The 14,188-nt window shown below is 43.5% G+C and overlaps 2 protein-coding genes across 2 annotated transcripts in view; both read left to right on the top strand.

Moving 5' to 3' along the window:
* The window catches only part of LOC119322341 (F-box protein PP2-B10-like), a 2,483-nt gene extending 1,930 nt beyond the window's left edge, over positions 1-553 (top strand). The window contains exon 3 of the mRNA XM_037595837.1: positions 48-553. Coding sequence (XP_037451734.1) covers positions 48-549 — 502 coding nt within the window. The 3' untranslated portion in view covers positions 550-553. The remainder of the gene's footprint in view (positions 1-47) is intronic.
* A 1,205-nt stretch (positions 554-1,758) lies between these two features.
* On the top strand, positions 1,759-2,934 carry LOC119321522 (F-box protein PP2-B11-like). Its single transcript, XM_037595169.1, has 4 exons — positions 1,759-2,025; positions 2,145-2,281; positions 2,396-2,625; positions 2,707-2,934. Exons 1-4 carry the CDS (start codon positions 1,759-1,761, stop codon positions 2,883-2,885), a joined length of 813 nt encoding a protein of 270 aa, XP_037451066.1. The 3' UTR covers positions 2,886-2,934.
* Positions 2,935-14,188: the final 11,254 nt, after the last annotated feature.

Below are 14,188 nucleotides of genomic sequence, written 5' to 3'. Positions count from 1 at the left end.
ATGCAGTGTTAGTACTAACCATACCCATACCCTTGCATTTGCGACAGCTTCGGTGAAGCAGCTCAACTTCGGGGAGTTTGGTGGCTGTTAATCCGTGGCGAAATACATAGCACAATGCTCAGCCCAAACTCCAAGTACGCTGCTTACATGGTGTTCAAGCTAGCCGATGTGTTCTTCAATCTCGATTTCCCGTTTCAAGAGGCATCAATCAGTGTTGGAGGGAATGACTCAACACGCCAAGTTTGCCTCCAAGCCTGCGTGGAGGATGGGGATGGGGATGACGGGGTACCTCGCAAACATATCTTGAGGGCAATTGCAAGCTGGGAAAACCAGCAGCTGCCTCGTACGAGCTATCATGCAATTCCTCTCACAGATGATGTTATGCTCCCTCGAAAAAGGGCTGACAGCTGGATGGAGGTCGAGCTTGGCGAGTTCTACAATGGACAAGGCTGCGATAGCGAGGTGTCTGTGTGCCTAAAGGAAACAGAAGGAGGAGTTTACAAGGCTGGTCTTATTGTGTGGGGTATTGAGATTAGAACTAAGCGATGATGTTGATGAGCTTGTTGGGTTAAGAGCCGTCGTCTGCATTCCTTTCTAAAAAACAATCTGTTTGAGTTGTTGCAAGTGAAAGCTTAACTATCCATCTAAATTTCACCTCGATCACTAGATTAACGCGTATGCCAAGTTAAGGTTTTTATTTATGTCTTTTAGATGATAAAAAAATTTATTCATGTTGTATTAAAGAAGGTACAACGTGCATCAGGGGATTTTGCCGGCATGAACACAACCCACAAAAGCAAAGTAAAGAAAGAACATCCACGGCCGTCCTTCATTTTGTCCATTTAGTCGATTCTCAGCATAATAAATTTAGCCAACACCTGCAAACTAATCTATTTTAAGTACTGATATTCCGGCCGGGTTTCATCCGCCGGCGCGGGCAGCGGCTGGTGTTCCTTGATGCCGACGAGGTTGTGATCGACGGTCAGGGATGGCGCGACGACGCAGGCTTCGAAGAGGGCCAGATAGTACAGTTCCCGTGACACTTGGCTAGGATTGCGGCGTCTGGCCGGTGGGGCGAGCGCGATGCGAATTCCAATGTGAGTAATGGCAAGAGGGGGGGGAGGATATTAGGCGGTCACGGCCCAGTATAGTCCCTCCGACACTCCGCCATTATGCCATTATGCCATTATGCCATATGGCACGACCTGCCAGAAAAAAAGCGCTCAAAAAATTATATGACACGACGCCACGACACATGACTATAGTGTGATACTCTAATTATTACTAGTGACCATTAATCAACCTCAATTTTTTAGGGATAATCAATCTTGTTTAGTGTGGGTGCTTAGCCAAGTGTGATTGTTTGCTCTTTCTGTTAGTTATTCTATTGCCTCCTGCATCATGTAATCTTCTCATCTCTTTCGTCTGATGAGTTGATTATTCAATTCATAAAAGCTTGACAAAAGCGTTCTCGCCTGCCTTTCTGGTTTCACCAATCTCCTAAGTAATCAATTTGATCCACGTGCCTACCATGCACGCGCGCAATCCGTAGCTAAGAGAAACATGTCATGGAGTTCTTTTTTTTTTTGAGACAAACATGTCATGGAGCTGTGGCCAGAAAAAGAAACATGTCGCGGAGAAAAGTCGGAGCTAATTATTTACATGTATTTGTCGGCTGGGATGTGTTTATAAGTCCTGGCGTCTGGTCTCGCGGTATGTCTCTTCCGATCTAGATCTATCCACGAGATCTATCCCATCATGGAAGCAGGCGGCAATGAGATCTCGCGCCTGTCGGAGGAAGTCCTGGCGTCGATCCTCTCCCGCACGTCGCCGCCGGACGCCGGACGTTGTGCCGCTGTCTCCCGGGCCTTTCTTGCCGCCGCGGACTCCGATGTCGTCTGGTCCTGCTTCCTGCCCCGTGACCTCCCACGGCTCGCTGAAGGTGTGCTCCCCCACGCGCCGCTGTCCAAGAAGGGCTTGTTCCGATGCCTCTCCGATCAACCGGCGCTCCTCCCAGGCAACCTCGTGGTACTTACAGAATTATAGATCCCATGTAAATGCAATCGCCCAACCCCGACTACTTTGGGTGCTTGCTTCCTTTTCTACTCGATCAAAATTCAGAATTCTACCCTTGTTTTGTGCAGAGCATGTGGCTGGACAAAAAGACAGGCGCCATGTGCTACATGCTCTCGGCGAGGTCGAAGCATATTTCATGGGGAGAGACAATAGATTACTGGGAACGGATCAAGCTCGGTTCTGATGAGATCCAAGCAAACAACAGGTTCGCGCTAATTAATTGGGCCTATAAATTTAGTTCCTATCGTCATTCATCTAATGGTATTCATTCCATCTAGTGCCAGTTCTAACCATACCCATACACTTGCATTTGCGACAGCTTCTGTGAAGCAGCTCAACTTCGGGGAGTTTGGTGGCTGTTAATCCGTGGCGAAATACATAGCACAATGCTCAGCCCAAACTCCAAGTATGCTGCTTACATGGTGTTCAAGCTAGCCGATGAGTTCTTCAATCTCGATTTCCCGTTTCAAGAGGCATCAACCAGTGTTGGAGGGATTGACGACTCAACACGCCAAGTTTGCCTCCAAGCCTACATAGAGGACGGGGATGACGGGGTACCTCGCAAACATATCTTGAGGTGTAGTTGGGAAGACTATATGCCTCATACGAACTGTGATGCAATTCCTCTCACAGAAGATGTTATGCTCCCTCGAAAAAGGGCTGACGGCTGGATGGAGGTCGAGCTTGGTGAGTTCTACAACGGAGAAGGCTGTGACAGCGAGGTGTCTGTGTGCCTAAAGGAAACAGAGGGAGGAGTTTGGAAGACTGGTCTTATTGTGTGGGGTATTGAGATTAGAACTAAGAAATGATGTTGATGAGCTTGTTGGATTAAGAATTGATGTCTACATCCCTTTCTAAAAAACAATCTGTTTGAGTTGTTGCAAGTGAAACCTTAACTATCCATCTAAATTTTCGAAATCATTCATTGGTGAAAATGCATGACTGTTGCTATTTGTAACTTTGTCTATCTATTTTCATCTTGACCACTACATTGACTCGTATGCAAAGTCACGGCTTTTATTTATGTATTTTAGATAATTGACAATTTTATTGATCTTGTATTAAAGAAGGTACAACATGTATCAGGAGATTTTCTGGCATCCGGGGGAACACAACCAATAAAAGCAAAGTAAGGAAAGCACATTTGTGCTCGGTCTTCATTTGGTTCATTTAGTGGATTCTCGGAGAAATAAATTTAGTCAACACCTACAAACTAATCTATTTTAACTACTGTATGTACAACATGTACCAACATGTACCAACAGTTCTCCAAGATTCTATCAAAACTGAGCTGAATTGCCTCTACTCGCACTCCACACCGTTTAGTGATTGCAAAAAATAAATTGGAACCCCAGTGTCAGATCCTTTGATGGCTAAACTCGTAGAAGATAACGAAGTGGAATGTCTACAGAGAGACAAGGCAACAGAAGTGAAAATATTGATGCCAAAAATTCACTACAGCAGTATATGTTCATGAAACAAGCAAATGTATCAAAACAAGTTACCCACTCCATAACCACTCAAATTGAATTCTACAAAACGATGACTGTAGTACTTCTTTATTTGGAAATAAGGTAATAATAGTCGTGATATTTATGATTCACAACTACACTAGTGCTTACAAACATTTTTCACTCAGTAATATTTTTTAATCTTGAGACACCTTTATATGTATAATTATGTTACTCAATTGCTTCATTCTACTTTCTTTTACTTTGCCTTTTTCCGCCAAAGAATATTCCTACTTGATGATATATGGGTCGATCAAAAATTCTATCTGTCTCAGTGATGACAGACCGTTGGATTAACACACCTTTTGCTTTTCAAACAATAATTATTACTTAGCATGTGATGTTGCTTAGTAATAAACTGAACCGTATTTATTGTTTTCATTTTCCTCAATTACCAAGTGTAACAGGAGAGTAACATATTTGTCAATATTTCTATTTCTCATTTATTTTCAGCCACTAAACAAACCAAGGTAAAGAAAGACAATCAAGGAAAGGGCTACCTACTAGCTGTGGGTGCTGAGCTGACGGACAGTATGAAGAAGAAGGTGTGATCTTGGCTTCGGCGCATGAAACATTTTTTCTTTGCATCTTGATCACTACTGCGCTGTTCAACTTCTCACATATGTTTGCCAAAAATAGATGTGCGTGTGTGCGTTCTTACTGGTTTAATCTCTACTCCTAATTTCTAAGTTGATAGTCTCACCTCACTCCCGTTAATTCTTTCCCACCATTTTTTATCCCACCAACACATTTAAACCAGATTTTACCAATGATCTATTTAAACTGCTTTTATGTGCCAAAAAGATATATTCTCACTAGTATTTGGTAACTTCTATATGGAAAGGAATAAATCATGACCGAAGAAACAGCCCCTGATCGAACGAAGTCATTGCCTCCACCAATTTTTAGACTTTTTCTAGACCGATATGCGCATTACAATCACTTAGCGATTCTTTCCAAATGTGGGTCTCTCCTTCCGCTTTAGGCCTCCTCGCATTAACCCCTCTCCCCCTTCGTCTTCTCTGGCCTCCACCTATCAAATCTGTTCCTTCCTACCCTTCTTCTCCACATCCCACTCCCTTCTCCTATGCGTCCTGCTCATCGCCATGGACGAGATCCATCCATGGTTGTGGGGAGAGAGTCAACCACTAGGGGACGACCATCTCTCAGACACCGGCTCTCTCAGGACAGTGTGGTCCATGCGCTCGACAACATCGACAACCACTAGGACACGGAGGCCACGCAGACAATGACGTGCTCGCGGAGGGCGGCCTCCAATCGGTCCACGACGTGTTCCCGAGTGGATACGTGCATGAGGGATGGCCATGGACGGCGTGGAGGCGGCCCTGCTGGAGGTTGAGGAGGTGCTTGGAGAAGCATGTGGAATAGGCGGCCGCGACAGGGGGATTCTTTCTTCTCGGGGGCTTAAGGGTTCGGCGGCAGACTCGACGAGGGCGCCATGGGATCGTGGAAAAGGTAATGGCCGTCTTTGCTTTCCATGCTTAAATAGTGTTCCTAGATTTTGTATACTTCAGTCATGTCATACTTAATGCTTTTCCACTACTGGATCATGGCTTTGTGTCGTTCACGGTGTAAATTGGATGACCCAATTTTGTTTTGCCCGTTGGCTGGTGAACGCGCTGGGCCATCGGGCTGAGTGTGTTAGGTGCCCGATCTATTCACTCGCTGGATTCGGGATTACAGTCTCTAACTCATGATACACTTCCTCAGGAAGAGTTCACTTGGAAAGAAAGAAAGAAGAAAAGGAAACAAAAGTGCCAGCCGTGCCGTTTGCCGTGATCCCAGCCAGGATGTCATTTCCTTCGCTGGAGCTTTCCTATATAGCATTCATCAATTCAGGGCCCATGAATAGGCGACTTGGATGCTTGATCCCAGGTGGCCTGGCAATGACGCGCTCTCTCCCCAGATTGGTCGCCTGTAGTTGACTTGTTGCCGCCCCATCAGCGCTGCTCTTGTCCCGGGCTGCACTTGTATTTGGGACACTGACATCCCCTGCCCCTCGAGAGCATGCTTGTCCCCAAGCTGCTACGAGAGGATAGCGGGCTTTGAGCGTGAGGGCGTCCTCCCGCGTAGCGTCCAGGAGTTCTGAATCAGACCAGCGCACAAGATATTGCTCACGTCGTCCAGTAAGAGTTTGCCGCCAGCGCCTATCGAGCATCTCCACTGGAACCAGCTCTGCAGATCGAGGTACATGCAAATTATCATAGGCGTCGGTACCTGGCTCGAGGACTTGCCGCAGCTGAGATACGTGGAACACCGGGTGAATCTTGGATTCTGGTGGCAGCTCCAACTCGTAGGCGACTGGGTTAATCTTGCGGATCACTTTGAAGGGACCAAAGTATTTGAAGGCAAGCTTGTGGTTGGCTCGGCGATGAACGGATAATTGCACATACGGTTGTAATTTGATGAAGACAGCATCCCCTACATTGAATTCTCTGTCCGTGTGCTTCTTGTCTGCTTGCACCTTCATGATGTGGCGAGCCCAGTGCATATGCTGCTTACGGACATGTTGCATTGTTTTTCTCTCCTCCAGCCAGTCCTTCAGGGCTGGGATTGTGCAAGTTGATGCTGCTTTGATTCCCCGATGCCTGGGTTCATGCCCATACAGTGCGTGGAAGGGTGACATGTCCAGAGCAGAATGGTAATTGGAGTTGTACCAGAATTCCGCAAGAGAGATGAACTGGCTCTAGTGATTTGGGCATGCGTGGATGAAACATCGGAGATATATCTCAAGGCATTGGTTCACCCGTTCTGATTGACTGTCTGTCTGAGGATGCTATGGTGTGCCCATGGGTCAGATTGCTAGCTTGACCTAGATAGATGTTGCAAAACAACTCGGGCCCCGCCTCCACAGTCGGCCGCCTGACCCTTGCCCGGTGGCATCTTCCGGCAGCGGCGAGGAGAGAGAAGTTGGAGAGGGAGGTCACAAAAAATCATATCGAGATTGATGGATGGGAACCCAACGGAATATTATTTAACACTCTGAAAAAAAGACTCCGTCATAGAAGATGGATGGGATGGCGTACAATGACGACACTACAAATAATGGGTTCCATATCAACGGCGGAGCTTCGTGGGGGCGAACCTGGGCCGTCGCCCCCCCCCCCCCAGCAAAAATGATTTTTTTTGCCTACCCCTATGTATACATACAGCCCACAGGCCCACTTATCAACTAGGACTAGTCTATGATGCCTGGAGCCCTGGATGCAGCGACCAACTCCATACTCCAGAATCCTTTTCCCCTTTGACTTGCGACCACGGACGGCTGAGCGTGGGCGTGGGGCACCGGCGACTGGGAACTGGCCGCTGTGGCCTGCCGGCGTGGAGCGACCGCTGGCCGGCTGGCAGGTGGCCGGCTAGGGGTTGGTCGACTCCTTCCTCCTCCGCTCAGGTTCATCCACTTCTGCCTCGGTTGTGGCTGTCCTCCGCGCAGCAGTGCCTCGGTGAGCAGATTCCCCTCCCTGTATGGTTGTATCTCTCTCAATCTCTCCCCTTGGAAATTCTGGAAAGTTGGAATATTGTGATTCTGTAGTTTTGTTAATTACCTTAGTGGAGGAAGATTCTAATTAGGTCATCTGGTCATTGATTTTGTCAGTTAGATTTTGTCAATTGGATTTTATACTAAAATATATAAATGTCCTTTACAGATTAAGAGGGAACAAGAGAGGCAGTGATGCTTAAGGGGAACACAATTGATGCGTTTTTCAAAAGAAAGAGAGGTGATTCAACTGAATGTGAAGTTGATGAACCAATAGCAACAGAAGCAATTCCTGTTCCACCTCCTCTGTTGTTGCTCGAATTTGAGCAACATGGACCACATCCTTCGATGCCTCAACAACAAGGCCATCAAACTCAAACAAATGAAGTACAATTTCGAGGGATTGAATTCTTGCAGCGGGATCGAGCACTACGTCCACAGATTTGGCAATATCCACCTAATCAAAGAGATGATGTGCGGCGAGCATATTTGAAGCTTGGTATTATGCAGCCCCGCTTGAAGAATTACAAAGCTTACGTCCAGAAGGTCGCAAACGGCGCTGTAAATATGACTGGTTCAAGGATTTCCCATCATGGTTGGAGTACTCGGAGGACAGTCATCGTGCATATTGCTTCTATTGTTTCTTGTTCAGCAACAATAAAAACAAGCGAGGTGGTTCAGATGTCTTTACTGTGCGAGGATTTGTAGATTGGAAGAAGGTCCATGATGGAAAGAAATGTGCATTCTCTACTTTGAAGATCATCAAGACAAGGCTACGTAATACTATGGAAGATGATTATCTAGCCAATAGCTTGCTAGTAAACATAGAGAGTGAAATTGTGGAGAAGTACAGCTATGAAGATGTTCTTGTGCACTTTAAGGGTGTAAAGAAACGAAGGGCTGATCTGTAGTGAACTGGATGCTCCATGGTTAAATAGTATTTTGGGTATAGTTTCTTTTGTTCCGGAGCTGGTCAGTAGTGAACTGAATGTTCCACGGTTAAATAGCACTTTGTAGTGAACCGAATTCTCTACTGATTAGAAATGTATTTTGTAAGCTAATCTAGAGAAGATCAATATAATTATCTAAGTTACTTGATATTTGCAACATCTAACTTGTTGAATATGTATGATTTCGTATTTGTTTGTTTACAGCTTCGCCCCTCCAAAGATTTCTTTCAAGCTCCGCCACTGTTCCATATATGTCACATCCCTAGCATTTACATGTCATCTAGGCATAGGGGGTTACATGGGTTCAAAACCAAGGTTTTTCACTGGCTGGCCTGCAAATTCTCTGCCCATATTCTTCTGGTGTTGCCGCGGGTAGAAATGAATTAGCAGTATATTTTTAGTTGAGCTCAAAGAGGTAATTAAAGCTCCTACATGTTTTCTATGAATTTCTATTAACTGTTTTCACAACAAAATACATACATAACAAAACTACAACATGTAGGGTTTTAATTCTTACCGATTTTTGGGGAAGTCTCCGAGCAACATGCATGTGAGAGCTGTTTTCCTACAGTAAATGGTTCGCTACAGTTGTGGCGTTACGCTAGACTCCCGGTTTTTTGGGCCGGTTTGTTGGTTCACCGCTTGATAGTGCGCGGTGGCCTGGTCGATCATGCGTGCTGGGTGTCATGTTGGGCCTTCGTGGCTGTGTTTATCAGTTGATGCATGAGCGTGGCCCCCAGCACGCGCCACCCTGATCCTCCTTCTTTCTTCTCGAGATCGAAAGAGAGGCAGAGACACGGAGAAAATGGAGCATGGTGTCATGCTCCACTGCTGCCGCTGGGGGGCTGGCCGGCAGTCCATGTCGCCACCGTGTTCCCCTCCCCTTCTATCATCTTCTCTCCTCCTACCCCTCCTTCGCTTCCGTTGGGCCGCGAGGCTGCGTGACGACAAACCCTATGCATCCTCTCGCTATCTCTCTCATATGGAGAACAAACAAGTGCCAACCCCGGAGATGTGGCGACGGTCCGCTCCTCGCCGCCCCCGCCATCAATTGTTCGTCGCTGCCCCTCTGCTACCACCCCCCTCTGGCCCCTAACGCGGCTCCAAAGTCAACCAAACAGGTGCACGCGCCACCCCCAGGATGCCATGGACGAGGTGCACGCGCGGCTCAGACATCGCGCCGCTGCCGTGGCCTACGCCTAGCAGGACCCAAGGAGCCTGCGGGCATATACTAATTGATCTATATCCAAGTTTCCCCTTGTGTGATGCTTTGCTAATTTTATTTGGCAGAACTTTCCCACGTCATGGGTGCAGGCCTTCTACCTGTTCGTTCATATGCCAGTGAGGGCCAAACAAATTTTGTTCAAGATTTGGCACAACTTTTTTCCGAAAGGTGTATGTTCTCCAGGGGTTCTGTGTAAATTCAATTTCACCGACAGCACTCCAAAATTCTTGACCTCACTGCGAACGGGCCCCACGCCGTGTGGCCTTCCTACGTCATCATTGAAACGGCGGGATACGATAGATTGACGAAGGATGAACCGTACACGCATGTTTGTGGACCAAAAGTCTGTATTTTGCAAATTTGTGAATAGTTTGAACATACTGCACAAGTTCATGTACCAAAGGAGTTATTACCTCCTAATTTTATTTGGCAGAACTTTCCCACGTCATGGGTGCATGCCTTCTACGTGTTCGTTCATATGCCTGTGAGGGCTGATTTTTCTTTTCAAGTTTTCTTCTGGTTTTCTAGAGTTTAATTTGTTGTGAATGGAGGTTGCAGGGAGGAGGCAACCGCCCCAAGTTGCTTCCCTCGCGGATGGAGTGGCATGGTTCACTGTCATGTTGCTCGCCGTCCATGCTACCAACATGAGACGCGGCCACCGGTACCGTTCGACGGGTCACATGATCAGGATCGAGGATCATTTAATTGATTGACTAATAATAATCACATCTGAAGTTGCAGGTTGCTCTACTAACAAAATTCCGGTCAGCGGCATGAATCCTAATAGGTTGTACATTCCCTCCTTCAGAATTTCTTGAAGCAGAGGTTAGTAGAATCATTTGCTAATAAGGGGATGGAACTGGGCCAGCAGTTAAGAATGCCAAAATCTATGCGTAATTTGATGGTGAGGATGACAATAAGGTAATTCAATCATTAATGTATATATGTGTGACATGCATTAGCCTATAGTCTGATACTATGTGCTAAAATAGGATTTAAATGGCTAAAATAACCATTTGTTTCCTTTAGTGCAAATTAGGATAGCATTTAGCATTGAACTATGGTCTGCAATATTAAAGAAAGAGATGAAAGATGCTCCAAAATTCACTGATAGAGGGTTTTTTTTCCATCTCGACGGTAAGAATTGTCTAGAAGAAGTTTAAGTTGGTTCCAAGTATTCATCATGTCCTACCACAGTATGAGCAGTAAGTCAAGCTGCTAGATAAATAGATTGATGCTACATAGATAGACTCAATGTCTCACCAGTATGCTAATCTGAGCCAATCAATCTTACTTCTTCTTCTCAACTTAACATCATGCCTTTCCCGGGCTCTTACCTATGCTATTAACTTACAAAATAAGTTCTCTTGGATTGTTATTTATGTTATCACAAATTTAGTATATTTTTCAGAGAGTATGAGTTTGTTCCTATATTGGAGTAGTTCTGGGCATCTCAAATTTTGTGCCCAGGATTTTTTTCTTTGACTAATGTGAGTATTTCTTAGTCAGTCCTGAGACCCCGTTTTTGATTCAAATTGAAAATAATTTCCTTGAACGATGGCAACATTCACATGTGGTCTATCAAAGAAATATTTGATGATCTTGCTTTATAACTTGCCGGCAGGCATAAAATAGAAAGATGCAATACTCTGTTGTTATCATACTTACATACTGTACTGACTGATTTTCTGTTTTATTACAGTCAAAATGCAGTGGTAACACTATGGGGAGAATTTAAAAATTCTTCATAACTTGCCGCCTTTTCCTTGTTCCAGTTGTAAGTCCACCCATGAGACACAACCGGAGCCCAATCTATTTCGGTACCAGTTGCAAGTCCAACTTCACCTCCAACATCCATTTTTGCGACCGTTGTTGCAATTGTTGTCATTGTCCATCATTGTCTTGCAATTTTCCATCATTTTGAATGTCCATCATTGTCTTGCAATTGTTATCAACTCTCTAACCCAGTTGCATGTCCTTTTTGACACATAAATGAGTCGACCTAGTTGCAAGTTAATTTTTGACACACATATTTGACACGGTTTTATGCCGAAGAAGAGAAGTTAAATACATTTGTTAGTATTAAAAAAAGGAAGGAACATATGGATCAACCCATGTCTCATGTGAGTAAGACTTACAATTCATTTTCTGAATGTGGAATTTTTTTTTTATGTAGAAGAGAAGCATGTCATCACACCAGTGCGTGCATGAGCTAATACTTCGATGAGCTGTGCATGTGCATTTATGTCAAGGTATAAAAGGCATGCACGATGATAAGTGCATAAAACTAACCAATAAAATACTAACAATGTTTACCATACACTAAAACAAGTTCATCTTGTTAAAGTAAATGTTCATCGTAAATTAAAAATAGTTCATCCAACACTAAAAAGGTTTAGCTTGTACAAAAGAAATGTTCGGAATGTTCAAAACATGTTGTCGTTTTCAAAAATTGCTCCCAAATAAAAAAATGTTCATGTTTTCATACAGAAACATCACAGTTTCAGAAATTGGTTAGGAATTTCAAAAAATATTCCCATTTCCAAAATTTCTGCATGCTTTCGTAACATGTCCATAATTAAAAAAATTGTTTGTATTTAAACAAAACTCAGGATTTCAAGTATTGATTGTGTTTTAAAAAGTTCATAATTACAAATATTGTTTCACACTTTTCAAAAGATGTTTGGAGTTCCAAAAAATTATTTGTGTTTTCAAAAAAATATTCGGCATTCCAGAATTGTGCACAATTTAAATGTTCAAAAAATGTTTCAAATCTGACGCTGCGGTGAGTTCTTAATATTTGCGTTGATCTTTTCGCGCCAACACCCACTAGTTCTAATGGCTATAAGGATGTGTTTATGAGTTGGAGATTGAGATTTCGATTCTTGTTGAGTGAGCAGCATTTTTTACTAGTTTTTCTACTACGCTACTAACACAAGAGTAGGAGTGAGCTGGCCTAGTCGTCGACTCTCTGGTAGGCTTGTGCAACGGCGACAATAAGAATATTGGAGCAAGAAAAGCGGGAGGAAGTTGTCAGCGGGAAGGACCATAAACATGGATGACATCATCTTAGATGATCCCTAGTCATGTTAGATATGAGGCATTATCTCACATCTAGATGTTACATAGTCGGACCCAGAGAAAAAATGGCATCGCTCGTACTGTCCAGTAGTACGGCCGATCTGCTCCTCGTGCGCCTTGTGCACGTGGTTCCTTATCCTATAAGGCTTCAACCCCCTGAAATAACACGCCGTTCCATCCAACATGAAGCAATTCGCAGATCCTGTACGTCTCCTCTTAGCGAAGTTGAATTTAAATATGTAGTCTCTCTTTACGATGGATGTCTTGATATAATTATGAAATATATGATAACAAGATTTCAATGCTTAAACCAATGCACAATTTTTCATTTGAGAAACGGGGAGGAAATCTCACTTGCATGAAATCAGAGCATTTGAATCTAGACGAGAATGCCAGAAAATTGAATAATATGCAAAAGTACAATCAACCACATTTTTGGTTCTTCGATACTTCTATTACTGAATCCAACTTGGAAGTCTTTTGTTATGCCTTACAAGTTTTTATGAATATGGTTGCCTAATATGCTCTATAAACCACTATTAAAATACTTGCTAGTGCGTATAAGATTTAGAAATCTCTACCATGGTATTAAAAGATATATGAACGCATAGATACATATGCAAATATGTATTATACACTGCATAGTTTATGAAATATTAGAATAATTAATTCAAAGAATTTTTTGTTAACAAGAAATAGAAATTAATGGTAAATCATACAATTATAGTTTTGCAGAATCCAAAATTTCAGTGTTATACGTTACAAATGTATGATAATGGGTGACATAACTATTATTTGGAAAAATTGTTATGTGAAAAATTGATAATACGTTATATTAATTAAAACGGTATTATGTTACACTTAGTTTGAAATAAGTATAAAATTTTAGTATAAAAACATGTGAATCATCTGGTGTGAATATACCATTTTATTTTAGTTATAATTTCTATGACATCATATTTAATTTGAGCGACCCGGCAAAGCACATGTGGTGCAAGTGAGTTAAAAATTTCAAACATTGTCGCAAGCGGGTTAATGATAAGAAAATAAAAACAATTTTGATGGGTAACAATTAGTAAGATCCAGAGCGAGAACACACCTTCAAGCTCGCTGCAATGGATATAAAAACATGTATTAGATCAGCAGAAACTGTTAAAATAATAGACCTATTAGTTAGTATTGCAGTACTCACTTATTAGCATTGGTGAGGAAGTCAATAACTCTTAAGCAACGGATTTTTATATTCAAAGAAAACAAGTGTTTGTTAAGCAAGTCAATAATGCAGATATATGAATGGATGTGTCAGCAAGCTGTAAACTTGTAACCTTTATTCGTGAGGAACTGTTCTACTGTTCTTTTTATTTGTGAGGAACTATTCTATTGTTTCAGCGTGGAGCTTTGGATGAAATCTCGCATTTCTAGGCCTCGCCTAATTTGAGATTTGTGTTCATGTTGTTTTCTCGTTGTACCTTTTTGGTATATCTGAGAGCTAGGAAAAACATGCAAGACAACTAGGGAGGCCACAATAAAGGCGCCTTTTGGAGCTTGAGTGGTGACACGGAAGTGTTTTTAGTTGGACATACAAGTTGTTTGGAGCATCCACAATCAGACCCCCCCCCCATACCCACCCCTAAACGCCCGGACAGGCTGCCCAATCAGTGTCCGGATGCAAAAACCCACCCAACCAGCCTCCTCACAGCCGGCCCAAAATCCCAAATTGACCGACACTCCCCATATTTGGCTCAAAGCTGAGGCGGATATGGAGAGGCCCGAACGCGCTTGGCATGCCTTCTATGGCCAGCGCTGCCTCCACATGTCCCTAGAAAACCCCCAGTTAACAAATCCT

This window comes from Triticum dicoccoides, chromosome 6B (assembly GCF_002162155.2).
Source record: "Triticum dicoccoides isolate Atlit2015 ecotype Zavitan chromosome 6B, WEW_v2.0, whole genome shotgun sequence".
Classification (NCBI taxonomy): domain Eukaryota; kingdom Viridiplantae; phylum Streptophyta; class Magnoliopsida; order Poales; family Poaceae; genus Triticum; species Triticum dicoccoides.
This window is presented reverse-complemented; position numbering and strand designations above follow the sequence as displayed.

Bases quoted from the DNA above. Each gene is read 5' to 3' on its own strand.
- LOC119321522 (XM_037595169.1), top strand. From the start codon at position 1,759: ATGGAAGCAGGCGGCAATGAGATCTCGCGCCTGTCGGAGGAAGTCCTG. The intron at 2,026-2,144 runs GTGGTACTTACA...TGTTTTGTGCAG, and splicing joins CGCTCCTCCCAGGCAACCTC to AGCATGTGGCTGGACAAAAA. The intron at 2,626-2,706 runs ACGGGGTACCTC...CAATTCCTCTCA, and splicing joins CTACATAGAGGACGGGGATG to CAGAAGATGTTATGCTCCCT.